At 37.2% G+C, this 27,727-nt stretch overlaps 1 protein-coding gene across 6 annotated transcripts in view; it reads right to left on the reverse strand.

The window, feature by feature from the left end:
* Positions 1-26,246, reverse strand: part of CPEB4 (cytoplasmic polyadenylation element binding protein 4) — a 64,157-nt gene extending 37,911 nt beyond the window's left edge. For 3 of the 6 annotated variants that reach the window (XM_037800803.1, XM_037800801.1, XM_037800800.1), the window contains exons 1-2: positions 23,716-26,244; positions 8,566-8,647 (exon numbers count right to left, since the gene is read on the reverse strand). In XM_037800803.1, the coding sequence (XP_037656731.1) occupies positions 8,566-8,647; positions 23,716-24,840 (1,207 nt within the window). In that variant the 5' untranslated portion in view covers positions 24,841-26,244. Of the gene's footprint in view, positions 1-8,565; positions 8,648-23,715 lie in introns of all 6 variants that reach the window. The other 3 variants (XM_037800804.1, XM_037800799.1, XM_037800802.1) reach the window with 3 other exon arrangements.
* Between the last annotated feature and the right edge of the window lie 1,481 nt (positions 26,247-27,727).

Here is a 27,727-nt window from a genome sequence, read left to right on the forward strand (position 1 = left end):
GCCACATAACCGCTCGTGGCAAGGCCAGGTTTAAACACAATCCTAAATGTTTCTCTCCTTTTTACTACTTAACATTTGGGTCAGTCTATAATAAAATAACAATTTCTGATTCTTTCCATTAAAGAGATTGAGCAGTTGATTTAAATACCTCTATTTATGCCAGACAGCTAATATTTGTTGTACTATAAATAGAAAAAGAACTTATGGCCAGCAGAAGTCAGATTCTTTTTTTAGGCTCTTTATACTTCACTTAATCACGGTGGCTCTTCATAATTACAGATGTACACATTATTGTTGGTTTTTCAGGACCCAAAAAGGGTTTTCTAATTAGTTGATTCCTCCTCTTTCCCAATGTATAGCAACCATCATCAACCCACCTGGTTTCCAAAGAGATCACGGAACTACTTTCCCTTCCGAGTTCCACTAATGTTCTCGACTGACTAGTTACCAGGTAATAACCGGACTAAAACAAAGCCTTGTTTTTAGAACTGAGTGCACTGGTGTGGGACTGAATTCAGGGTCAATCAATTAGACAAAATAACGAAGCCCAAAGGCAGCCTGGCCTTCTCAATTTCTGATTCAAATAGTAACAGGTTTAGAACTAGTTAAAAAATATTCCTTTTTATTGTGGAGCAACAACAAATTAACTGAGTTTTCTTTTGTCCCTCTTTTGCTTTGATAGCAACTTGAAGAGAAAAATAAGGAGAGGTGAGTAAAGAAATTAACTAATCAGACATACACTGCTGATAAATGAATCAACTGCATAAAACGTTCAGGTAGAAATTCCACGCATATCAGGAAGTAATAATTTTGTGGCATAATTATGCAACTGTTTCCTCCTTCCTGTTGCTAAACTGCATGCAAAGAGAATCTTGGATATTTTTATGGCAGCTATGAATCATGTGGCATTGCTTCCCTTCCCCCAAAGTCAGCAAATAACATACTCCAGGATTATATAACAGGATCAAGGAAAGCCTTAAGACCTTCAGAAACAACTCCCTATTGTCTTCGCCATCATCAAAAGATCTTTCATTAAGCAGATATTCGTACATAGAGCTGTTCTAGGAGCTGTCAGGAAGTGGGACAGCAAGTCACCTCTTCATAGAATTTTACAATAATACAAAAGGAAAAAAATAGAAAAACAATAAGTGACACTTAAAACGTACAAAATATAAGAAAAATGGACCTCTATAAATTGTCTGGACCCCCTTACTCCTTGTCTTATACTATCAGGAGAGATCTAATATTTATCACTGAAAAATCGTTGACAAAATCTGAAAACCTTACCACTTAGATGACATTCAGATTTCATTTCTGAATGGAGAATATTATTTTTGTCTGTCCGCATGGTAAAACCTATACTTACTAAATTGTGCACAATAGTTAACATGAAAATATAAAACATTAAAGAAAAGCACTTGTTGATTTGTTACTTGACTGCAGATTGTTTTCTGATTTATCTCTGTTTAACTGTCACATCTAGTTTATTCCTTTAATAATCCCTGTGCTGAATGTGTATCCAAACAAAATTAAGTCTTAATGGCCATAAAATAGGTGAGCCTTAATACAACTGCAAAGGAGAAAAAGAAATGATAATGAGTTAAAAGAAACTTTTAAAGAAATTTTTAGCATCTTTAACCTTCTAATAACAGAAAAGGATTACTATCACCCCCCCCCACCTTTATCCTTACCTCTCACCCAGGTAAGAGCAGAGTTGCAACAATATTTTAAGATGACTAGGCAATTTTCATAGACTCAAAATAAGATCCCTTGTGCTCAATGTTCAGGATTAAGATAAGGTGTATGCTTAAGTAATTATGAACCCACATCATGAAAGACATAAGACAAATCCCCCTTTGTGACAATTTTTATATGATTTTCAGCACAAATAAAAACAGGAGTCAAATATTCTATCACAAATATGTGGGGGGTAGAGGGCAAGGGATCACTACCTCCTACTTAGCAGTGCATGTTATGTAAATAAATAGAGCAGATGAGGATCTGGCCAACACCCAAGACACATTTAGTATTATCTAAATTAGTATCTAAATTCATTTCAGTTTAGAGGCTGTAGTAAGGAACACTTGAATCCTATGAGTACATCAGTGTTCACAAACATCACATTTTTTCTCCCAGGCCTTTCCCCATCCCCTCCCCGATCTTAAAAAAAAAAAAAAGCAACCAACAACCCCTAATCTGAAAAATGTAGTCATGCTGTTCAAAATTCACACTTTTATACACTCTGCCTAAACAGTGTTGTGAGGAATCCCACAAATCCTGACCAAAAGTAAACCATAAAGGAGACAGTTGTTCAAAATTAAGAATATGCCCTGAACCAGTAATACAAAGAAAATCATACCCCACAACTTTGCCTTCCTCACAAAAGGAGTTACCTCAACAGAGAAGCCCAGGTCCCACCATAGGACACAACTAAGCAAAGGCAAAAGAGAAAGACTGTTTAGGATGTACCATTTCAGCAGTTAGGAAAGGTAGAGTACAGAAGGAGGGGAAATCCACCTCACTCCTAAATCTCTACATACAAAGTTAATTGTAGCAGTTTTAATCATATTCTTTGCTAGGTATCTTACTCCATTATTCATGAGGCTTCTAGAAGTAAGGCAGTTTTTCAATCTTGAGATACCTTGGCTACTCCCCTGCTATGCAGTTCTGAATTAGTTGGTATCATCCAAACAGAGCAAGAAGGAACAAGCGGAGACCAGGAAGGCTCCAACTGGGCATGCAGTGCAGCTGCGTGGCTGCCTCTGAATCCTAAAGACTGGTAATATTAAAAGATCCGGCAATTAGCCAGAAGATGCTAGGGATCACATAATACTAATTTACTTGGAAGGAAAAAACTGATTTTGAGTCCAAGTAAAATGAGCTGGTTTGCATTATCCATTTCTTCTTTATTGTACTTTGTATCAGGCTCCATTAAATGTCCCTTAAAGGAAAATGTCCATGTAACACTTTAAGGGAGGTGGGGGAGTTGCAGAGTAGTCTTTCTCCAATTGCCAATGGCAAACTCATTTAAATGGAAAAAGGTTAAATGCTGTAAGATATATCGCACCTCCACCCTTATAAAAAATAAATTTTAATTTTATAGCAACAGAACTTTTGAGTCCCTTTCACTTGTAAAATTTTATTTATTCCCAAATTCAAATTTATAAGTGAATGACATGAAATTTAGTCCTATTTTCAGCAACTCATAGCAGATTTCTAGAGAATTATCAGTCTATATAATGTCACTATCAGTATACTATATCTATTCTAAAACATCTGTATCCATATACAACATCTGTTCTCTAACATAGAGACTGCAATTTGCAATGTAGGAGTATCAGAATTGTGTATCAAAGGAAAAGTTAAGGTTTCCTGCCTATTCTTCATGATAGATAGATAGATAGATAGATAGATAGATAGATAGATAGATAGATAGAGATAGATATAATATTCATTTTTTCCTTCCCATAAAGATAAAATTTAAATAATGATCTCCATAGTCACTCTCTTATAGTGACATAAAATCTTTTATAAATTTAATGAAATAGGCTTTTTGAACTAAACTTTCAACTGAGTTTCATGATTTGCTTCTAGAGAGAATATTATAAATTCTTTTGCTTAGCAACAAAGAAAAGAGGCACAGATGGAACATCACTTGTCTACTCATTTAAGCATTTGATTCAAACAAATCCACAGAAATGAAAAATAGTGGGTGGGAAGGGTCCCCAAATTTAATGTGTAGATAAGGAAAAAAAAACATCCACAGTGTTTTAAAATGCAAGGTCAAAACACCTTCAGCAGTCAAGAATTAAGTACATAGCATTTTTGGAGTATAGCCACAGCACTTGAAATAATTCTATTAAATGAATGCTTGAAGCAAGTGAGGCAGTAATGTGCATTTTTTTTTTAACATACTCCCATACTTCCCTACATTTGCAATAGGTTTTTTGGGCACCATGGGGATATGCAAAAGACTGGCACTTTAAACAACTTGCATTTCTGAATGCAATCGTCATTGCTTACATTCAAATGAAGTATTTAAAATGTCTGAAAACTCAGGGAGATTGTGGTGGATATGCTGAGAGCCCCCCTTTCAAAAATTGAAAGCAAGATACATTCTACAGCAATATTAAGAGGAAAAGTTTCCATTTTCACAATATTCAAAGGAAAAATAGGACAACATTCTGTCGCATAATTTAGTTAATTAACATTTGAACAATAATACGTTGACAATTTACAGATTGCCTTTGTTTTCTCAATAACTTCACTGTCTTATTTTGGCTTTTTAGTGAAGTGAAGCAAGTTGGATATTAAATTATTTTCATATATAGGATCTAAAATAATCAACCACTATTATGAAATTGTGGGTTGTTATACTCGAGCTAATATGTGATAATTTTCAAGCACTAATTTTTGTCTCTTTTTTCCAGGACTATCTCAGACCTTCTCCTTCCAGTCCATAAACTACCATTACTTCATTTATGCCTATATTCCTTATTCCCTTCACACACACGAAAGAAAAAAAAAAAAAAAAACTCCTTAATTTCCAGAGGTCTCTCCTACTATACACTGAACATATACTGCTTCATGAATCTTTATTTGACTGTGTCCAACCTATGCTTCAGAAGGCTAGAACAGATGTACTCGCATGTGGTTTTAATCTATTTCATGCTGCTCCATTTCTAAACAATACATACCAATTTCACAGGCCAGGACAAAAAAGCACAAATAACAATAAGTTACGAGAGCCCCAAATAATCATCTCAGCATCCACAGTAGTAAAAGATTTTTCTGTTCAGGTGAAGAAAAATGCTTGATAAGCCTAATAATGAAACAATGTGCAAGCTGCTGCCTGGGAGATGAAATTCAAAATCGGTCTCTAGCTCAGGCTCTTAGCTTATGAGAGAGACTGGGTGTGCTGTGTGGTGAGGAAAATGAAATCGGTCTCTGGCGAAAAGCTTCTGCAGATTGTCACAGGCGTTGATTATGGAGAAGGCAACACACACAATCCCATGGGATAAAAATAACATGCAGACATGCCTGTCCAACCAAAGAAAGGACATGGAGATAAGATGTGGGGAGGACCCTTTTCCTCCCAAAAGAGCTAAACCCCTGAACATGGAGAAAATGATAGTAGCCTTAAAATTGAAGAAAAAATTTTTAAATAAACTGTAAAAAAAAGAAAAAAAAAAAAAAAAACAAGCTAGGTATTCTTTGGAGCATTTGTTAAAAAAAAAAAAAATATATATATATATATATATATAAGGTTTCCAACAAGCCAGTTGGAATCAGCAAATTATTTATTCATAAAGAAACGCAAAATCTGTATTTGAAGGTTCCTATGCATATTAGGCACTTGTCTATTGATTGCAAAAATAAACTTTTTAAACATTATAAGTTTTTTCCCCCAAATGGAAAAAGCAAATTCAATTTTCTGTCTTTTTAAAAAATGTAAGTTAATAATATAGTCATGCAAATGTATTCAACTTGTAGTTTTTATATTAACTTTTAGCCTTTATTATTTAAACACATACAAGCACAAACTACATATCTATGAGGAACTGCAAATGAAAGAATGAAAACAAAAGCCAAACAAATTTTATAATTTTCCTTCACTTCATAGGGGAAGCTTAAAAGAAAAAACAAAAAAACTCTCAAATTCATCCTTTTAATTAAGTTTTTATACCTTTTTCCCCTGAAAAGCATTGCTCTCTACAAATCTCATAGAATTAATGCCCATTTTTTTGTCTTCTCTGTTTCTAGAGAAACTAGAGCATGTGGAGATGTTATTTATTTATTTTCAAAATGGATCAGCAGGTTTTAGATACTTATTTTAAAAGGACAATGCATTACTTTTTAAAGGCATTCAACTTTATTATCACCTATAAACAAAGTTTCACAATAGAACCACTGTTAAAATCAAGCATAGTGTTCCTAAAACAGCTATTTAAATCAGAAGAGAGTTTATGACAAAAAATGAAGTATTCTCCTGAGCAAAACATTTTTGGTAGTGATATACTCCAGTGATAGAAAGTTCACCATTTTGGTTTAAAAAAAAATCAAGCATAACTATAATCTAGCATTTTAGGACCATGAACTCATTGTAAATTCTTCATTGCTCTTTGAAGAAAAAAAACTATAAATTTAATTTAATATGCTAAAGTTACCCTGGCATTTCAGCATAAACTGTTAAATTCAAACCGGCTTTCTCATTTGCTAACACGAAAACAGAATGAATAGGTGGCTAATACTACATACCATTTATTGCGTGGCTCCTATGAACTAGACAGTGTGCTGGATTCTATAAATACATTGTATTAATGAATTCTCACACTATCACAAATTGAAGTAACTGGCAGAGTGGCAATTCGAATCCAGATCTGACTCTTAAAAACCCATGGTTTTTCTATTCTGCCATGCTGCTTCTTATTAAGCACAATTTTACAAAAACTTTCATATTCCCAGACTAGGTCAATCAATCAGATTTAATATTTTCTGTCATTAGACTTAACTTTTGATTATCCCTTACAGAATCAGCTTAAAGAAACTTTAAGTAAAGCTTGGCAAGAAGAAATGTAAAGCAAATTAGGACAGAAGAAATAAATCTGAGAGAAATGCCCTGGATAAAAGGGATAAACCAAAGAACTTCTATTGATAATTCTATTAGAATAATGTATACCAAAAATTGTATCTAGCCTAAGTACTGGTTGGAGGCTTGCTTCTTAGAAGCTTCACATAGCATATGTTTCCACCTGCTGCTGTTTGTAAACTGGTTTTCTCTGATAAAAACCATAGGCACTTATCATGAAAAATGAGTTATAATTACTTATTATCCCTAGTATCTAGCATATAGGAAGCTCTAAAAATAAAGAAAGAAAAAAAAAAAAGGTTGCTGAAGGGTAAACACATTAGGAATAAAAAAAATTCAGCTACATTTTTTGCATTCAACTTTTAATTTTGAAATAATTATAGATTGATAACAAGTTGCAAAAAGTAGTACAGAGAGATCCCATGTACCCTTTACCCCTTGTCCCCACATCTTACGTAGCTACAGTACAAAACCAGGAACTTGACATTAGTACAATCCACAGACCTTACTCAGATTTCTCCTCTAGCTACTTTTGAACAGTGTGCAGTTTTTCTGGTGCTTCTAAACCTTTTTCTAATGAGAAAAAGAAGGGACAAAGAAGCTAAAGTCAGAGTGCTAAAAAGTGGCAAAAATAGAGCCGACTGTGAGTGAGACATCACCCTTCAACAGAAACAGTATGAATCAGGATTACAGACTTATCCCTCAGAATTCCAAGAGGAATTCAGTAAAGACTTTTAAGATACTTTATTTCAAAGTCATCTCATCAAATGGATGCATATTTTTCACACATCATTTTCTATCTCTCCAGAACCCCAAAAGCTTTCCTCATTAAAAAGTTACCACTATCAGTCTGTTGAAAAATACTTAGTTTTGCTGCATCACCAATATGATAAACCTAACTCAAAGAAAACCAAGCTAGGCGGGCCAACACTTGAAGTGTGGGTTGCCTTGCCATCTTTGACCCCAATACAAAGCTTTGACCCCAATACAAAGCATGAGGCTCATAAATGTTTAATGAATGAAAGACTGAAAGTGAGATGATGAAAAATACCAAACATTCCAAATTTCTTTAAAAAACAAAAACAATTTCTTTAAAAAACAATTTCTTTAAAAAACAAAAACAAAACTGCTTTCTAGTAAAGTGAGATTTTGTGAAGAAAAAGTTTTTGTTTTGTGGGGTAGCTTCACAAAATCGTAAAATGACAGCTGGAAGGGCCTTTAGAGAATACGGGTATGATAATTCTCAACCCTAGTTGCATGTCAGAATCACCAGAGACATTAAAAAATAATATGCAAGCCCAGGTGGGGCCCAGGCATCTTACTTTATTTTTAAAGCTCTTCAGGTGATAAGAAGTCTCTTATTTATAATAAGTCCATCCCTTATTTATAGTAAGTACCTTATTATAAAGGTGAGGAAACTGAGGCTTAGCCAGATTGAATGTCTTATTCAAGATAATACACCTAGTTGGTGGCAGAATTGAGATCATAATCTAAGCAGGAATAGTAATATCTTTTTTAACAATACATATTTCAAGAATTACAAAAGTTCATTTTAACTTAGAAACTGTTGGTCATTTTTTGAAATGTGAAACTAGGAAAAAAAGAAAAAACATCTATCAACATATGAACTCTTCCTAGTTTATAGTCTCTGTCATGGGTAAATAGGCATACACATTTGGGGCACTGAGCAGTTTTTGCCTGCGATAAAAAATGAGACGTATGGCTCATGTCTTTCCAGTTAACTGTCCATCCTCAGCAATGACTACTCTTGTATTCTTAATTGGCATTGTGATGGGCCTACTCTGGATGTCTAAATAAGTTTGAGTATTTAATGAAAAAGAGGTAACACTGATGGAACTTACTGGACACAAATTATGAATCTATAATATTTTCCACATTATTCATCAGTTTTATTACATAAATAATACACATTTTAACTACTTACTAAAATCAAATCACTGAAATTCTAAAGTTACCTTTAATCGAATCATTTTCAGCTCTCATTATGTCAATGAGTGAGCTCTCCAGTGAGTGCATGTCAAATGTCCTGGGGCGATCCTGCAAAGACAAACAGTCACAAACCACTTTTTAAAATAGCATTTAAACACAAAAGAAGACAATAAACTGCATCAGATGGAACAGGGATGAAAATGTGGCAATTTTACTCCCTCTATAAAGAGGGTACATCACTTAGTAACAATTACAAAACATCAAAAACCACAAAAGTACACAGGGCTTGGCAAAGAGTGGTGTTGGGAATGATTTCTAACAATAATTTCAACTAAAGCATTACTTTTATTTGTAAAGCTGAAATAATTAAAACTAATTTCCATATTAGTTAAGAACAAATATAAAAATAAAATTCTTAATCTTTCTCTGCCACTTAAGACAGCAATAACATGCAAAACATTCCAAACTTGTTCTAGCAGTTACCTCTAAATTGGCATGGATACATGCTAGTCATAGTAGCTATATGTTCTTATAAGCCAAAGTTTTAAATAGTCATCAAATGTCTGTAAGAACACTAAGTGGTAAATTATCCCAAAATAAATATCATTGGGAAATCATGGCAAAGACAAATTCTAACCTTTCTTTAAAAAATATGATTGATTTATTCCTCTCTCTGCTACCAAGTCTGTCCTTGACTGTCAGTGATTCATTTTCTCTAAAGACTCAGTTTTAAAACTAATAATCCATATAGAAAATGGAAAAGACCTCTCTCCATCTCTCAAAAGCTACATAAAAATAACTTTGGTGGAATTCCCCCTCCCCCAATATAAAAATAAATTTGGAATAATGAAGTACAGGAACTGCTCTCATTACTTTGACAAAACCTTCTCTAAGTGCTGAAGCAAGTTCTGTTCCCCAATTTCTACCCCCCAGCAACAAGTTAATAGGTCCTCAAACAACTCAGTCATTATTTCTGGTAAATAAAGGATAAAAAGATACTGATCAAAGTTAGAATCTGCCCGAGAAAATAAAACACACACACACACACACACACACACACACACACACACACAAACTGATTCTTATTTACTATCTCAACTTGCAAAAGTCAGGCTTTATTTTGCTGCCATTAAATTTAACAAATACATAAAGGGAAGGGGTGTGGAGAGCCCTGCAGGGCTAAAACCTTGGCTTGAGAAAATGCATGTCAAGAGTGGATGAGGAATCCTAAAATACACAGTGTCGGAACTGCTCTGCCATTCTGGATGAAGAGTACTAGCGAGAACCAAAATTAAAGTTTAGCTTGATAAGTTAAAAGTAGAAGATGAAAACGCTTTAAAATTAAACTCTGAAAGGAAGCAGTAACACATGCTTCTAGCCCACGTTAAGAATAAACAGATATACAAGACCAAACTGCAAGAGTATTAAAGAAACAGGAGCTTCCAAAGGAATTTAGCAAGCAGGGTGCTACATAACCTTTCCTTCAATCGTATTTGCTCTTTCATCACTTTTTAATTCAAAGCTCTGCCCTTAAAAATATTTCACCTCCTGATTTGATCTCATTTTTAAAACTTGTTGGGATCTCCTTTCTCCACTTCCCTGGCTATCTTCTAGAACATTCAGGCTGATGGAGCATTTCCTCCACTTGAAAGCATTTTTTTGATCAACCTGCATCTCTCCTCTGTGCTTTCATAACACTTTCCACCTGAATGATTACTGTTTTCCTGACAATAGGGACAACTCCTCCTGACACTACTCCACCACAGTAGATATTCAATAATATTCACTGAATGAATTGTTTTATAAGACAAACTTTTACCACTGCAACTTGAGAAGGCTAAAGGCAGCTTTATTTGGTTATAATCCCATATTGGAAGTGGCAGAGAGTTTTGCAGGCATTTATCTGGGAGTGGGGGGAGAGTGCCTTAACATGCTATTCTTCTCTCAACTAGTCTGACTCACTCCAGAACATCTTTCCCACCTTTTCCTCTTGCTTCTTTCCTGGCTGTCCTCATCTTTTCTACATGATTTATAGAGAGGTAAGGAGGACATTTGGCCAGAATTAGACATTCTTAGGGTCACTGTTCACAAAAGGAGAGAGACTGTTATGTTTTTAACCTTCCTTATCTCAAGCTGCAAAGTAAACCAAAACCCTCACTGCCTATTTTTGGGAACAGCAGAGTGGATTTGAGACTTAACTTGAAGGGTTAGAGGTTAACATAAAGTTACAATATCTCATTTTATGGTACCAGGATTTGTCCTCTTTTCAGCAGTCTATAAACCACATCCAGACAGGGCAATCCAATACAAAACCAGTCTTGAAGTGCCTAATTCTGAGTGTCTGTCCACTTGGCTATGTCCTCCGACTGGAACCTTCCCAAGAGCAGGCACTATGCCATACATCAAATGTTCCCAACATCTGTGCCCTAAACAGGTCACAGTGAGACAAGACATCATCTGCTCAGCCCTCAGAACTGTCCAGAAGGGCCTGATGTGGCAGGAGCTCCCTAGCAGATGATGTATGTTCTCAATATGATCATTTTCTATGTGTGCCATAATGTGAAAAAGGTTGAGAAGCACTGCCCTACATTTCTGTATCTCTATGCCTCACACAGGGCCTGGCAGTAAAAAGCACACAAATGCTTGCTAAATCAACGAATGAATGAACTCCTTCAAGCACTTTTAAAACGTTCAAAATATTTTCTTCTCTCTTATTTCCTTATCTTAAATTTTGTTTCTATATTTCCCCTCTCCTGCTACAGAGTTGTAGGCTTTCTTTTGCCAAAATAACTTAATACAGAAAAAAATAAAGAACTTAGCCTAGTATTCATACTTAAGCAACTAAAGTGGTAAGAAACCTTGTGAATTTCTAGAATTTTCATTCTGCCAATCGCTAAATTAAAAGAACACCAAAGAGAGACAGCTGATAAAGAATATAACACATATGTTTTTGTTTCAGTTTGGTTTACTTTTTTCCAGTAAGCCCCCAAAGCCTCCATTTTACCTATAAGTTTCCAAATGAGGTACTAGAATATACCCCCTAGCATATTGCCTGGAATATAAAAATTGTTTTACCAAATTAATAACCACTGACTTCTAACTGGTAGAGTACATTAAAACTAAAATCCTAAATGAAATTTTAAGATTTCAGTAATGCTTTATAAGATGGCCAAAAAACGCTCTATCCTTTTTACACTGATAGTAATTTTTCCTTTAATTTGTCATGACTTAATAAAAAAGTGACAAGTAAATACCATATAAAAATTTCAATCAGTTGGTACCAACTCTCAGATGCAATGTGTTGAGGACTCTCAGGCACTACATGGTTTCAGAAAGAAACAGTGCCTCGACAGACACAGGTAACAGCCAAGTGTAAAAGGCCCAATGGCACAAGTACCACTTTCTTGCCAACACGAATCTAATATATATTCCTATCTACAACCCAACCTTAGTAGCAATTATAATTACTATAAACAACTTTACATTTATATAACATTTGATTTTGTTTGATGCTTTGGCAATTCAAGGAGTTCAAAAGTCAAATACTTTGTCGAGTAAACAAATGTATGACTAATCAAAGTTCATCATTCTTTGTCCACAAAAAGGTGGGGGTCAATGACCCCTAGAGTCTTAAAAGAACAGTCACTGCATTTTCATTAAGCTATAGGTAATGCAAAATACACTCTTTTTAGAAAAAAAAAATTACTTAAAACAATTCCTTGGGGTGGGGGTGGGGTCCTGATATCATTTAAAAAAAAAAAAAAGAATCTCATTAAAGCAAAACACACAGGGAACCATGTTTGCTTTAATCCACCATGGCCAGTTTCTCCTGGCAGCCTAAAGGAAGAAAGCATTAGAAAAGTAGAACTTCTCTTAATTGAACATCTACTAAGTAAGTAAGTGGCATTACTGTACATACTTTATTAATGCAGTTTTATTTAATCCTCAAGTTTCCATATAAGTTAGATTTTACTATTCCCATTTTAATGATAAAACCCAAGGCTAAGGGAAATCCACACAGTTTACTGCATAGTCAGGTAACTGCACAGTTTAGCAACACAATCAAGACTCAAGCCCAAGCCTGACTCCAAAGTGAGTGATGCATCTTTGGGTAAGGTAATGGTCACAGCAGCCAGAGGACCACACTAATTAAGGTGTACATATGAATGAATGAGGCACTCTGCACTAAGGTCCACGAGAGCATGAATGTACTGGCGAACAGTAGGCACTCAAATGTTATTTAATGAATGAAATAATGAGCAAACTATAAAGGGTACTAGAGAATGATATAAAAATTACTAAAAACATAAGAGAAAGAGAAGCCTTATCTCCCTTCTCCCCTTTGGGATGACAGATACATGTGGCACACAAATTAGATGCCTAAACAGATGCATCTCTAGGTATCTGCTTACTACAGGGGGAGAAGTGGTAGTAATAATAATAATATCAACAGCTAACATTTATCAAGCTCTTCTGCTTTACCTGCATAATCTCATTTATTCCTCATAAGAACTTGATACAATTAGGTATGTTCAGTTATTACCCTATTTTACACATGAAAGAACTAAAGCTTAGAGTGATAAAATTACTTTATCAATGTCTGGTAAATGGAGGAGACAGAATTTGAACCCAGTTCTTCTGACTTTAAGACATGTGAGCTTAATACTCATGAATGAAAAGAGCACCAATTATTTTTCAAGGCTTAGCAAAGCAAACTTTATTACAGTGCTCATACCTCCTTTTACTTTTTAATCTTAATTGTAATATTTAATATATTGGGTTGCATGTTAGTCAGCAGTTTCAGTTTCTGTCATGTCTACTTTATGGGACAATTTCTAAAGGAAAAATCACATTGTGAAAAGTCAAAGTTGATAGACATAACCTTCTGACAAAACAAATGTCTATTTCTAAGGGCTGTGCTCTAGGATCCTTCCTTTTGATATACATCTGAATAATCCTGTCCAAAGGGAAAAATAGGAAGACCTACATCAGCCTATCACTAATGAGATGGCCTTTCATAACCTTCCAGAAGCAGCCACAAGGAGCAGGTGAACCTGTTGGACTATTACTATCAAGAACAACAACTCAACTGTAATTAAGCCACAAACCAAAATCATCATTTGTGGTGATTTTTTTTTTAACATCCAGATGGATAATCATAAGTCAGTGGTTCTCATACTTAAGAATGCACCAGAATCACCTGCAAGTCTTGTTAAAACACAGATTATTGCCTCCTCTCAGTACGTCTGAGTAGGGCCCGAGGATTCACGTTTCTAACAAGTTGCCAAGTGATGCCAGGGACCACACTTTGAGGACCACTTTGTTAAGCAATTCCATTCAAAACATTAACTTCTTTAGATACTTAGTGTAATTTGTAGCCTACATCCTGGTTGATCAGCTGTGATGCAATCCAGCTTAAGTGAAATATTTCACAAGAGCCATTCTAAGAATTTCTTATGAAGAGAAGGCCTTTGCTCTCAAACCCTGAATCAAAGCCCTCCTTTCCAAGTCTCAGGTGCATAACTTGGGAAGAGATTAAGAGATATCAAGCTGGAATATTTCAACAAATACAGAGTTGCTCTGTGAGAAAAGCCTTAAGAGGTGAATGGTTCACTCTAAGAACAAAATACATATCTGGTGCTTACATTTTCACAACAAAACATCATCCTTGATGTCTGTATACCAGGTATTTTAAGCATATGTCTCTTTTTTCATTCAACAACATAGAATACCTGCCCTTCAGGTATTCACTAATGATGTGTCTCCTCCATCTCAAGCAGTGGTCAAAAACTCTAGAAGGCCATCTCAATTCAAGAAGTCTAAGCAAAGAATATGCTAATTACTCAATCCTCAAGATTCTACCTATTTATCAAGTTACTTAATAAAAAAACTATATAGTATATTCTGGTTCCTGTTGACTTTGCCTTTACAGAATTGTGACATAGCATTATGATCTCAGATTTCAATAAGTAGAAAACATTAGTATCTGCCATTTGTTAAACATCTATGGATTTTCTTGTAAAATCTATTATAAGGGAACAATTCATTATATCTGTCAATGCCCCACAGATAGAGACCCATGGGCAAATTTTTCTCAAAAAGGTTCCACTCTTGTTTATTAGAGAATGAAAACTCCATAACATACCATGGGCCTTTTTGTCTCAGCTGCCGGGATGTTCACAGCTAAATTCTGTGCTCAGAGGCAGTAACTTTCCTCAGCCTAATTTTCTTATCTGAGTATATCCAATGTCACTGACAACCGCCACCATCACCACTGTTATTGGTTCTTGTCTTTTTAAACTTGAGTTTGTGTGTTCTGGCTTTACCAGACTGGGTCCAAAACAAAATGTAATTAAACTGAATGTAACCACATTATTAAAAATCAAAGCCAAGATTCAGCTACTCTCTTTACTCTTTCTCTAAAAAACATTCATTACTATGATTGTCATCTCTCAGATGCTGTGTATCTGTAACAGCCTGTAGAAGTTTCTCTTTCTGGCTAAACTTTCCCTCGTGAAGAAGGGAAAGAAAGATGTTTTGGTCAGAAAAAAGTCTATGCCTGTGTATCAGCTGCCAAAACAAACAGGAAGTTTGAGATGCCAGTAGAGCGCATAATTAATCAAAGGTAACTATGAGAGTTTTTATCCAAGATTTGCCAAGATGTAAATATTCTTTTTAAATCAGATAATATTTATGCCCACAAATCATCAAGAGTTGACTAGAGAGATTGACAAGATTCCACATCCAAGTGACCCTCCCATCCCTATGGAGACAGTAAATCATTGTTCTCCTGTGCTACATGACATTGACACTCTCTGTTACAACTATTCCCCACTGGACTGCGAACTCCATCCACTCATCTCCATAGCCACAGACTCTAACATACGTTTTGCACACAGCAAGTCCGTCATATTCATCACCACCATTATTAAAGTTGCTACCATGTTCCTTCTGGCTCCATGTTGTGCACCCTATATGCATTATATTTACATACATTAATTTCTCACAACCTCCATGTGAATAGGTACTATTATAATCCCCATGGTTGGCAAATGAAGCTATGAGAAGTTAGCTAACTAACTGCCCTCAAGGTCACACAGTAAGTGGTAGAGTTGAGATTCAAACTTAGGAGATCTGACTTCAGAGCAGAAGCTAAGAAAAGTGGTCAGTTTTCATGAGTCTTGCCATGACCTAGAATTTTTACTCTAGTGACACTTGCAAGGTATGAAATCTTTCATTGTATACATGACCTGAATACAGAGAGAACGAGCGTCAGAGGTCGAAGTCAAAGTGGTAATTATCTGAAGGAGGAGGAACCACATTTAATAGCATCTCATATTTCTCAGCAGGTTCCCTCTTCAGTCACTACTTCCTCATTATGATCTCTTTAATGAAGGCAAAGCGTCTTACAGATTTTAGGCTGCCAAATGCTCCCGAATAGAATTATAAACTATGACTAAATGAATGAATGTCTTCAGTGTATTATCCCAACTGGGTTAATAGCACAATTTGGTTCCCGAGTGAATGACAAATTAGATCTCTCTAGAAATTCTTTGAGAGGAGAAAATGTATTTTATTCCACCTTCACTAAATAAACCACACTCATTTTGAGCATTAGAAATATGTAAGGTGATAAACATTTCTTATCACTGCTTATATGTATTAAAAACAAAACCAAAAAATCCAAAAAAAAAAAGGTCCTTCTAGACTAGACTGGATCAACAGACCCCCTTCTTCTTGTTGACTATTTGTTCATTCTCACCTTCCTGGGCAGAGAGAAATAATTAAAACTAAAGTCTATGACAAGACCTGAATTCAAATCACCACTTAGTGATCTTAACACTGTGTCATCTTTGAACCTTGGATGTATCGCAAAATGAGGATAATAATAATACCTCCCTCATAAGACTGAAGTGAGGGACAAATGAGGCAAAACTGTGAAGCATGTGCACAATACCTGGCAATTAGTAGACACATTAAATAAACATTCCCATTGCCCCTTCTCTCTCTGGTGAATGGCAAAATAACCCAAAACTAACCTTTAAAATTAGGTATTGGTTGTATCTGAATCATTCAGCTGTTCCACACCTTTTCCTGTAGACCATTTTCAAGGAGAATCAAAATGGCCCAACACCTCTGAACCCAAAAATATCAGTGAAATAAAAATGAGCTTCTCTGCAGAACTAAGATTTCTCCTACTTAATAAGTTATTCAGGGCAAAAGGTCATTAGTTTAAAGTAGAAAGCTAGTACTAAAACTCGACCCTAAAGAACGAAGCCATGAAGACCCTTCCGGCCACTCCTTTGTCTTTGGCAGCTTGCTGGCTGGCTGTTAGGGTTCCAGAGTCAACAGGGACTCAAACACTCAACTGTTATTCCTAAACTGAGGTTTGTGTCCTGTAACCCTTGACATCTCTTCTCCTTTGTGAGCCTAACAGCAATCTCTAAAAGCAATATATCCCCAGCTTTCTGGGCCCTCACAACTCCCACCCCCACATTCCACTCCTAAGCTCTCCACAGTCTCCGGGCAGAAGGCACTGAACACTTCAGCACAAAACAAAGGTCACCTGACCGCCCCCTGCATGGGGAGAAGGATCCCGTCAGCCTGGTTCATGTACGCCCAGCACATGGTCCACAGAACACATTAAGCATTTGTAGGCTGAATGGGAGCAAGAAATGAAAAAGTCTGATGCAGTCCAAAGGCCCTCAAAAGACCCTAAACCTCTGAATTCCTCTTTAAAAACACAAAGAACCAACCAACCAAAGAAAATACAACCAAAAGTGCTCACCCCTGTCCCGCTCTCTCATTTCTCTTTGTAGAGGTCCTACCCTCAAGTCCACAGAAGCCTGAACTTTGAGGAAGGCTGAGATGAAAGGAAGAAAATTGTACTAATGCCTCCCAAATCCTTGGTCACCAGCTAATGTTTTGATGCTTTAGTTGGACCTGTTTTTTTTTGTTTGTTTGTTTTGTTTTTTGGTGGCCTTGGTGACCACCAGTACCCTCCCCAACCCAGAAGGGAGGAGATGAAACCAATAGTGGTTTCCTTAGAGCTCACCCCAGGTTAAGTGGTGGAACAGGCTGAGCAGGTGCAACAGATATAGGGGGCCTTGCTTCGGTTTCTCACTGTCTTACTTGAAAAAGCAACCTGAAAAATACTTTTAATGTTTTTGAGGAAAAAAGACCCCTTATCTTCTACAAACACACAGTGAACCATTTACAGAGGAAATGATATGATATCTGGAAACTGCTTCAAAATAACATGAAAGGGGAAAGAGTGGGTAGGGGTATAAATGAAATAGAACTGTCCATGAGCTGATAATGGTTCAGTACACAATTTTGTCTTCTAATGAATATGTTAAAATTTTTTCGATTACAAACATCTAAAAAGAAGTGGGGAAACAACTTTACCAAAAGAGAAAAAAAATCACTGAATTTTTTTCATCAGTATTCAAGAAAACGGGAGCATCATCTGGCCTGATTACAATATTATTTATGTACTGTGACTTTACTAAAAAAATGATAGGTCTGCTTATAAAATTCTACTTAATAATTAATTTCATATTGCCATACACCAGTTATATACTGGTTCCCTCTTATATGTTTGGTATCACTTAAAGATTAGCATAGGCCAGAAATACATCAGAAATCAAATCAAAATAATTTGTATGAGATATCTGGTGATGTGCCCAGCACTTTACATAGCAGTTGTACAATAAATATGTGCTAAGTAAATTAAAACCTAAAACATAAACAATTACACAATAAAAGCCAAAATATACACAATTCAAATCTACATGGTATCTTTTCCTATCTCTTACAAAAAAATCACCAATTCCTCATTAAAATGTCATCTCTTTTAAATTCCATGTTCTAAATTTCTTAAAATAAGTTTTCAAAGTACAAGCTACCAACACTGATGAAAGTTATATATAAAATTATAAAGCCTCACCTCAAGAAAATTGTTAACTTTTCTGGTAAATATTTTTTCTGCCCCTGGGCTACATCTCTTGTTCAAAAGGAATGCCCTAAGAAATAAAGCCTATATAATAAGATAATCAATACTAAGAACTGGTCAAAATATTTCACAGGAGCCCAAACTATATCTGTAACTAATTTATTACTTCAAATTTACTATAGATTCTCATCACATTTTAGATTATTGAAATAGGTTATGATTCTACTCAATATTAGAGAAACAGTTTTACATTTTCAATATTTTTTTAATTAGAGAAATTCTAGGTTTACAAAAAAAAGCATGTAGAAAATACACAGACTTTAAATTTAAAAAAAATTAAGCTACCTAATTTGGCAACATACTTAAGGTATCTCACAAAAAACCTTCAAGTTAAGCATTATCCTGATGGACTATTGTCTTCCTGAATTTCAGTGATTTGCTCAAGGTCACACTGCTAATTAAAGTTCATAATCAAATCTTAATCTGCCTGGATACAGATCCTATGCTTCACTCTACTGTATTTTTGGCCTCATAAAACAGCCTTTCTGTATTACTGATGTTTCACCTTCAGAAACTGATTAAAAATAAAAATAAGATCTCTATCCATTAAGTGTTTTTTTGAATAGGAGAAAGGGGAACATAACCTGTTTCAATAATCTAAAATGTGATGAGAATCTACAGTAAATTTGAAGTAAAAAAATTATATATTGCTCTAAATTTATTATGACAAAAAATATGCTTTAAGTTCTGCAAGGCATCTTTGAATAATTAAATATAAAATGAGTTTTGTAGGGAAAAGTTAAAATGAATGCTCATGTTATAGGCTCCCTGCCTTAAAGAGAAACCATTATATACAGTACCTTATCTGTGATGAGACCAAAAACAACACGGTGCTGAACTGAAAAAAAAATGTAATAGTGGATATTGAAACTTATTTTCCTTATAGCAAGACAAATCAGAGTTATATGAAAAAAAAATTTAGACATAAAAATCAAACCAGGCCTATGTTAATTATAAGACATTTCTTTCTCAGGGACACAAAGTAAGGATTACTCTCAAAAGCTTCAATTCATGAACTAAGTTAACACCTCTCTAGTTGCAACTAGCAACAAACACATTCATTAGGCTTGCAATAAACAGGTTTTTCCTGAAAGATGTTGTAGCAATGTGTTGATCACATTCTGTGGCTTCTCTGAAGACGATAATAACAACAACAACAAAATCAAAAAAATTCTACCCCACCGAAGTTTCTATTCCATCAGAAAAGCAATTAAACCTAGTTAAAAGGCCTTCTTCAAAGAGAAGGAAAATGGCATCTGGTAGGCTTTTCCCAAGGTTTTTCCAATATCTCAATTCTGCTAGAGCCATCCAACTTATATTTTACAGTTAAAAAATTAGTTTTCCCCCTTTTAATATAAATAAATACTAAGTCAAAGAAAATGTTTCCTATCCAAATATCCCTCCTGGGACTATATTAAGAGACAAAACAAAACAAAAAAAATGCAATGGGGTTGCATTTTAAATAATTTTAATAATTCACCATGGCTTTCAGAATTGAAGCAATGCAGTAATTTTCTGTTTACAAATATAAGATGTCATATATACTTTTAAGGAGCAATCAACTGACAACAAAAGACTCATTAAAGTGACATGAATTATTTGCCTGGTTAAGACAACTTAACAAATCTGTGGTGACTGTATCTAAAGTACCAAAAAGCTCTCTATGTCAGGACCTAAAGTCCTAATCAATCAAGTTTTAGGACACCATCCTGTGACATAAAGATTTTGTCCCTTTTTTTTGCCCTACTTCGCAGTTCTTAGCTAATGGAGTCAGTAGCATAACTGAGCTACAGATAAGAGGGTGTCAGCATATATACTTGGCAAATCTCCTTTACTTTCCTGTAAGGACAGAAGAAAATCTAGGCACCCCTCCAAAGAAGTGCTAGAGTCTAATGTAATTATTGGCAGGTCCCCCAATATATTATTTGGTTTGAACATCCAAATTCCAGGATGTATTTGATGATATGGTTGGGTCAAATCATGCCTTTAGTAACATGAATATGGGCCCTGTTTCTTCATTTTGAAATCAGGACAGTATTGCCAATCTCACAGGGTTGAGAAATCCTATACATGAAGTGAGATAACATATGTGAAAGCACCTAGCTCAGTGGCCAGTATGGAGTATATATTCAAAATTAAACAAAAAAAAAAAAAAAAAAAAAAGTATTGACTTGAATATTATGTAAGTTTCGCCTTTTAAAGTTGATAAGCAAAAATATTCCATTTTCCATTTTAGAAACTAAATCTATAATCATTTTGGATCATCAACCCTGAAGTAAACAAATGTAAAAATCATAGCTATTCATATAAAACTGAAATAAGCATTGCCCAGTATCAGTTACATGGGGCAAATTATTTCCTTTTAATACACAAGATCATGCTAGCCTTTTGCTTGAATACCAATATTATCATGTAGTCATAGAAGCCCTATTCTGGAAATTTCTGTGCTCTCTCTGTAACATGTAAGAAATACATAGAATTGTTGGTATCGATAAGCTTTCTTTCCCGAAATTAACAGCTCTTGAGGAAATAAATGTAACTAAGTCATAGGAGTCTTTGGAAAGAGGAGTGTGGATTGTGGTTGCCACAGTTCAAGTCAATGTCACAGTCCCTTGCTTAAGGATCACAAGGAACTTGAGGAGATCACCTAGGTCAGGCTGCACATTTTATGAAGGGCTGGGGGACCCAAAAGGTGATGATCCTGATAGAACCAGTCTCCTGGCTCCCAGTCAAGTTAGACATTCTTTCAATTCTTTCATACAAGTTTAACCAAGTAATTCTTACCAACTCAAAAGGAATTTTTTGCCAAAAAAACTAATTCAAAAGAATTATTGTTAAACACAACACATACACACACACACACAGAAATGTATTCATTTAAATTAAATACCACAGTAGTCAGCTTACTTACTTCTAAGGATTTTTTCCAAAAGTATTAAGAGTTTCTTGTCACAGAAGATTTTTTTCAAATCACTTATTTTTCATGTGACTTTCATACCACCTCTACTGCTCCCTCTGCCCTCACTCCTGAAATTGTGGGGGTGGGGAGCAGAAGTCAGCAAATCTCCTTCAACCCTATCATGTTTAAACCAGGTACATTGATCCATCCTTTTTCCACCCTCAGAATAATAAAGAACAATTCTAAAAAAGAGTTTGTTTCTAACAAGATCTTTTAGCATCAATCTTTATCTTATTATTTCATAAATCAGCTTATGCTCTTAAAATATTGTCTGGTCACAAAGATTTCACATGTTAAATACATTCCATTAGCCCCAATAGGAAAAAAGATAGATTAATGTTGGGCAAGTAAGCATAGTTTACTTATTTTTCCAAAATTTTCATTTTCTACAAAGCAAATCTTTATCAAAAGTCAGTAAGCTGCGAAACAGACCACAAGGTCAAAATAAGAAAAGTGCATTCAATTTTGAGCCAAATCTTAATCCATTTAAAATGTATAGGATGCCATCTTAGATTTTTAAAATTAGCAATATATGAATATGAGTTATCTTTGCACCGAATTTCCCTTAAATTTATATTCAAAGGAATATCAAAAGCAACTTTTTAATGAGACTTCATAGTGATTGCCAATGTCTTAAACAGCGTTTACCTGACTACTAAAGCACAATAATTGCTCTTCAATTTGAGTAAAATCCCTTCCTAAAAATGAATGCCAACAGCGTTTTGCTACTGAGGGGGAAAAAATTTTATATGAAACAAAAACATCTAAAATGGACTCTAACCAAATACTTTAAGATACATTCTAATCATTATACCTGAATCCTTAGGGAAGGGATATTTAAATCCTTGGAAAAATACAGGGTTCCCTGAGCAAATTTCCCCTACGCAAATTACTAATTAAAACAGATAATTCTGCTTGTGCCAACATCATATTTGGGAACACTGCAACTATTTTGTAATCTGCTTTAGCTCTTGCAGAAAAATCACTAAAATAACCCTCTAGCTGTACCACAGGTGTACATGTGTATGTAAACACACATATATACATATATATTTTTAATCCTTGTTTGTTTAGACTAGAGGTTGTACTCTTACTAGGTATGTGCTCTCAAACAAGTTATTCCATCTTTCTAATACTCAATTTCCTCATCTGTAAAATGGGGATAATAATAGCTCTTCCCTTAAGGGGCTGTTGTGCGGACTGATTCAATGTAGCTATCACTACCCTATATAAATTTCCTAAACATACAAAATTATCATACCCCAAAAGTATACAAATGTAGTGGGGGCAGCTGATACTCAATTAACCACAAAATCTTCTCTCTCGTTTCTGCCCACTAAACTGAATGCTCATTAATTCAAAAACATCCAACAATGTGACACCGGCCAGGCAAGTGATCTTGGACTGGATCTATTTTTAGGAACGGTTTAATTTTCTACATCCCAAGTGTTAACAGTGAAAAATAAATAAATGGTGAAAGGCATCATAAAAGAGTCATTCTCAGGTCAACAGTTTCATAGTATTGGAAAAGAAATTGGAATGATAAAAACATGTAGATTATTTCTTTCTCATTAGCAGTCTTCACTAACACAGGACAGGCCAGAATTTGCAAAGAGAAGAGGTATTGCTGAACTTATCAATGTACCCTGTTCAGACTACAAGGTTCAGGGAGGTTCCAGGTTTAAAATGTAACAGATGAGAAAACTAATTCAATCTTGGTTTTCAGCCAATCACTACTGAACAGTGGAAAAAGAAGTGCATTTTTTGTGGGGGAGGGGGAAGTTACATATTTACTGTAGATGGGCAGAGAAGGTTTATTAGTTTCCACAAGGAAATACATCAATGCTTATAAATTATTGATTCTGACAGAAATAAGTAGGGAAAACCCATCCCTGATTCTCTAGCCAGGCAAGAGAGGTATAACAGTTAATGGTACAATCGCCAGCTACCAGGTACTTGCAGTCATGCCAATTTATAAAATGATACCCGGAAAGATGAAGGCTACCATTAGCAAACTGTCAAAGAAACAGCTGAGTATTTTGTTCCAAATTCCACTCCTCTGCTGCTAAAATGATGCCTGGTAATTAACTCCTTTTCTATCCAAGAAGAGCTCTGAAGTGAATAAGGACAGCTCACGATCTCTTGGTTACACCATGACTATTTCCTAAATCATCTTAACCTATAAATGGAATATAATCTTACCGGAAAAGGAAAAATGTTGTCAGCTCGGTTCAGGCTATCTTCCATCCAGGATTTGGGAGCAAAAGCAGAGCTGGGGCGAGCATACTTCTGGAGCTGAATATGATTGCTTGCAAAATTCTTCTTCAACGGCGAGATGGAGTTCAGGGGCGTTATTCCTCCGTTCAGGCCTCTGCGGTGATCTCGGCCTTGAGACCCTCCCCAGCCACCATATCCGCCCCCTCCTGGGCTCCAGGAAGATGATGGTGTTGGAGAAGGACTCTGGTAGCTGCTCCACGGAGAGGGGGGTTTGTTAAGATTATTCGCCAAATGAGGCAGCTGGTTAAAAGCAGCATTTCTGTGTGTGAAAGGCGGGGGATGGGGACTGGCAGGAGACCTCCTTTGCTGCTGATGCTGGTTGTGATGATGCTGAAAATGAGGGTGATGAGGGTGGTGCTGCGAAAGGGGCCCCATCTGAGGGGAGAAGCTGCCTCCGAAGCCAGGGCTGACATGGTGGGGGAAATTTTGAAATAAGAGAGCACCGTTATTAGCTGAAGCGGCAGGGACCCCTCCCTGGTGAAAGAAACTTGCATCTTCATTGATAATTGTAGAGGACGAAGGTGCTATCGCTGCTGACCAGTTACTGAAGCCAGTAAGAGACGATGCACTAGATGTCAAGGGTTGAGTGGAAGTACCTAGCCCAGTGGCTTCTTGGTAATCGAACCCTGTCAACACTGGTGATTCAATTCTTATCTTCTCCTTCCCGTTGCCATTTTCTGAAGAGTTGTCCCCTTGGTTTTCTTCTGATTTTGACTTCTCAGTTTCAGGTAGTATTCCAGCTTCCTGACCTGGACTGGGGGACAGCTGCTGCTTTTCTAAGGGGTCTTGCTGTTCCTGTTGCTGACTTTTTGCTTTTTCTGACCCCAAAATCTCATCCTGAATGTTATGGGTAGCCGGAGCAGGAAAGAGCCAGGCTGACCCAGCACTGCTGCCATTGGCAGCTGTGTTATTATTTATAAAAGCAGCAGGGCTGGGGGTGGCATTTTGGTGATGGTGTGGAGGCTGCAGATGTGGATGGAATCTGACTGGAAAAGCAGATTTATTCCCAGTATTGCTTTGCACTAGCACTCCAAACCCGTAATCCCCCATTTATTACTTTTAGGATCAGAATCTTACAATAGAAACGGCAGCCTGAATGTCTCACGTCTCTTTCTCCCTCTATCCAAAATGTAAGTTGTTTTTGTTTTGTGGGTTTGAAATGTCTTATTTATAGCTAGCTCAAAAATCACAGCTTATCCCCACCCTAAATAGTTCTGATTTGGAATTCTGGTCTCTGGGGAAAAAAAAAAAAATCTCTTAAAACATTGACATGAATCCAATTGAGCTGATTTCTAACAGGGAATAAAAATGAAGAGGGTAAAAATCAAGTCTTTGGTTAGTGAAATAGGCGCTTTCTTTTTCCAAAGGAAAATGCACATGAATGACAAAAGCACAGCTTCTCAAGCATCTATGGATGTAGAAGAATAAGCATTGCCCGGAGTAAAAATATATATATATAATTTAACAATCACATATGGTCTTCCTCAGCAGTTTAGATTCACTCACATAAAAATTAGAATAGGGCTAAGGGGAAAATACGTTCTTTTCTTGGCAGCTTGGTTTAAAAAAATCAGGAATAATTTAAGAACATTATATATTATATATTTATATAGATAGATTATATTAGGTTATCTGGGGTGGGAGGTGAATTCCTGGTTGCGGGAGAGGAAATCAGCATTGACTAATGGAGGGAGGTTTCTGCTGTTCCTGGTCCTGTTTCTGATCTTTCACAGGGTGCAGTTTTGGCCTCTGGGGCTGTTCCTGAGGCTCCGGGTGCAGATCTTGCTGCGGTAGCTGTTCCTCGGCTGCCCCCGGCCTCCTCTCCCCCATGAAATGGGTTGGAAACACCCGTTTCTCCCTCTTGGGGGGGTTCGTGATCAGGAGGGATTAGCGAGACTCGACGAGAGCGAGCTGGCGGACCGGGGTTGCGGGGACCAAGGGGGCGACCTGGAAGGTCCTGCGATTTCTGCCTCTTGCCCTCTCTGCGGCTCCGGGTTTTTTTTCCCTCATGGGAGCCAGGGGCAGTTTGTTCAGTTCTCTCAGTTCGATTCTCCGCAAGGGGATTAGAAATAAAAATTTAAAAATAAAAAGGAAAAAAAGGGGAAACACCCACTACTGCAGTTACTCTAAAGGAGAAGGGCCTCTCCCCTTTGCTCTCTCTCTCTCGCTTCCCCCAGATTTTTTAAAAACTATAATTTAGAATGCTTTTGTTTCTCCTCACGGTTGCTGGGGCCGTCGTCGTCGTCGTCGTCGCCGCGGTCGCTTTACCCCGGCTTCGCAGGACCCGCCGTCGTTGTGGCGGACTCCGCCTGGCTCTTCTTTTTCTTTCCTTTATCCTGTTCTTCCTCCTCTGCTGTCGCCGCCGCTGCCGCTGCCGCCGCCGCCACCACCGCCTCCCGGTGCCCGGCTCTCGCAGCCGCGGCTGAGTCCTTCTCCTCAGGACCGAGCCGAGTGAAATGACAACCAGCTGGAAAGACCGAGAGACACTTCCGGTTCGAAGAGGGAGGGGTGGGGTACTGCGGACACCCCACCCACCGGCGGGAAGACCAATCATCTGTGAGAGTTTAGGCGGGGCCACGCCCCTTCAGCGCGGGTCTCCTCCCAGGAAGGTCGAAAAGTTAGCCCTGCCGAAAGACGCCCCTTCCGTCTACGCCTTGCCCAGTGAGGCCCGGCGCCTGGAACCCTCTCTCCGCACCTTGAGTGAGCGCAGCGGGTCGCCATCTTTTGTATGGGCAAAGGAGTCCTTCGCTTTTTACCTTCCCTGAGCAGGCTTTGCAGGAGAAGCATGTGGGGACTCGCGGAAGAGAACGGAATCTTCTTGCACTCCGGTAAACAGTTAAGGTATTGGGCATCGAGGTGGCGACCCGTGAAGCCCCGGGTGAACGGGCGGACTGCCCACAGTAAAGGTGGTTTCCCGGGCGTCACGTGCTCGGGCCTGAGCTCCGCCCCAGAGGGATCTGGAAGGAGAGACGATGGGTCTTCCCAGCGGCTGTGCTGTCCCTAAAAGTGCGGAAGCCCTGTCCTTGTAGTGCTGACGCGGTCCTCTCCATTCACCTTCCGTCCATCTGTCTCCCTCCCCCAGCCTGTCTTAGGCTCTTGCCTGGTACAGTCTCGATCACAAAGATACAGCTGCTGTAGTCGTCGGTGGCTGAACCCCCGTCTCCATCCCGTTCTAGTCCACCCTGCACGCTGTACAGAGGGAAAATCTTATCATGGTCCTCCCCTACTCAGATCTCTTCTATGGCTGCCCATTACCTGGAGGATAAAGGCCAAACTCCTTACGTTGCCATTCAAGGTTTTTATACACTGTGAACAGTATCTCTTTAACATTTCACCTTTCTTTGAAGGCCTCACACCAACCTTCTTTTACATGCCCTTTCCTCTTTTCTCCACTTGGTAAACCCTATTTGGTTTCAGGAATCAATTCAAGAGCCACCATTTCTGTCAATGTATTCTCTGAAGAGGAGCTCCCACAGTCCATGGATATCTTGCTCCTGTTTGGTTGCTTACATCTCCAGGACCTGGGTTCCACTGTGGACTCTGAGGAGGGGGCTTTAGAGATAGAAGGCATCAGTGGGTGAAGGCTGAAGAAATAAACAAACAGGCAACATTGAAGTCTTTCTTGAACCTTCTCAAGTCTGAATTATTTGTTTCTTCATGCACATCTCTCCAGCTTTCATAATGTAGGTTATTTGTTTGCTATTCAAGGGCTCCATGTCTTGTTCCTCTTAGTACATTCCTACACCATGACCACCATCCCTGCCCAGGGTGATGCTCTGCTCTTAGCAGTGTCTCTAAAGATGCTGAATAAGTGAATGTTTTCCTTTAGCAGGAAATGAAAAATGGAAACAAAGAAATCAGGGTAGAACCAGAACTGGCTCTGGCTAGATTAAGGGAAATAAAGGAGAGAGAGAGAGATTAAAGACTTTTAAAAAGA

The sequence above is a fragment of the Choloepus didactylus genome, chromosome 13, assembly GCF_015220235.1.
Source record: "Choloepus didactylus isolate mChoDid1 chromosome 13, mChoDid1.pri, whole genome shotgun sequence".
In the NCBI taxonomy this organism is placed as follows: Eukaryota; Metazoa; Chordata; class Mammalia; order Pilosa; family Megalonychidae; genus Choloepus; species Choloepus didactylus.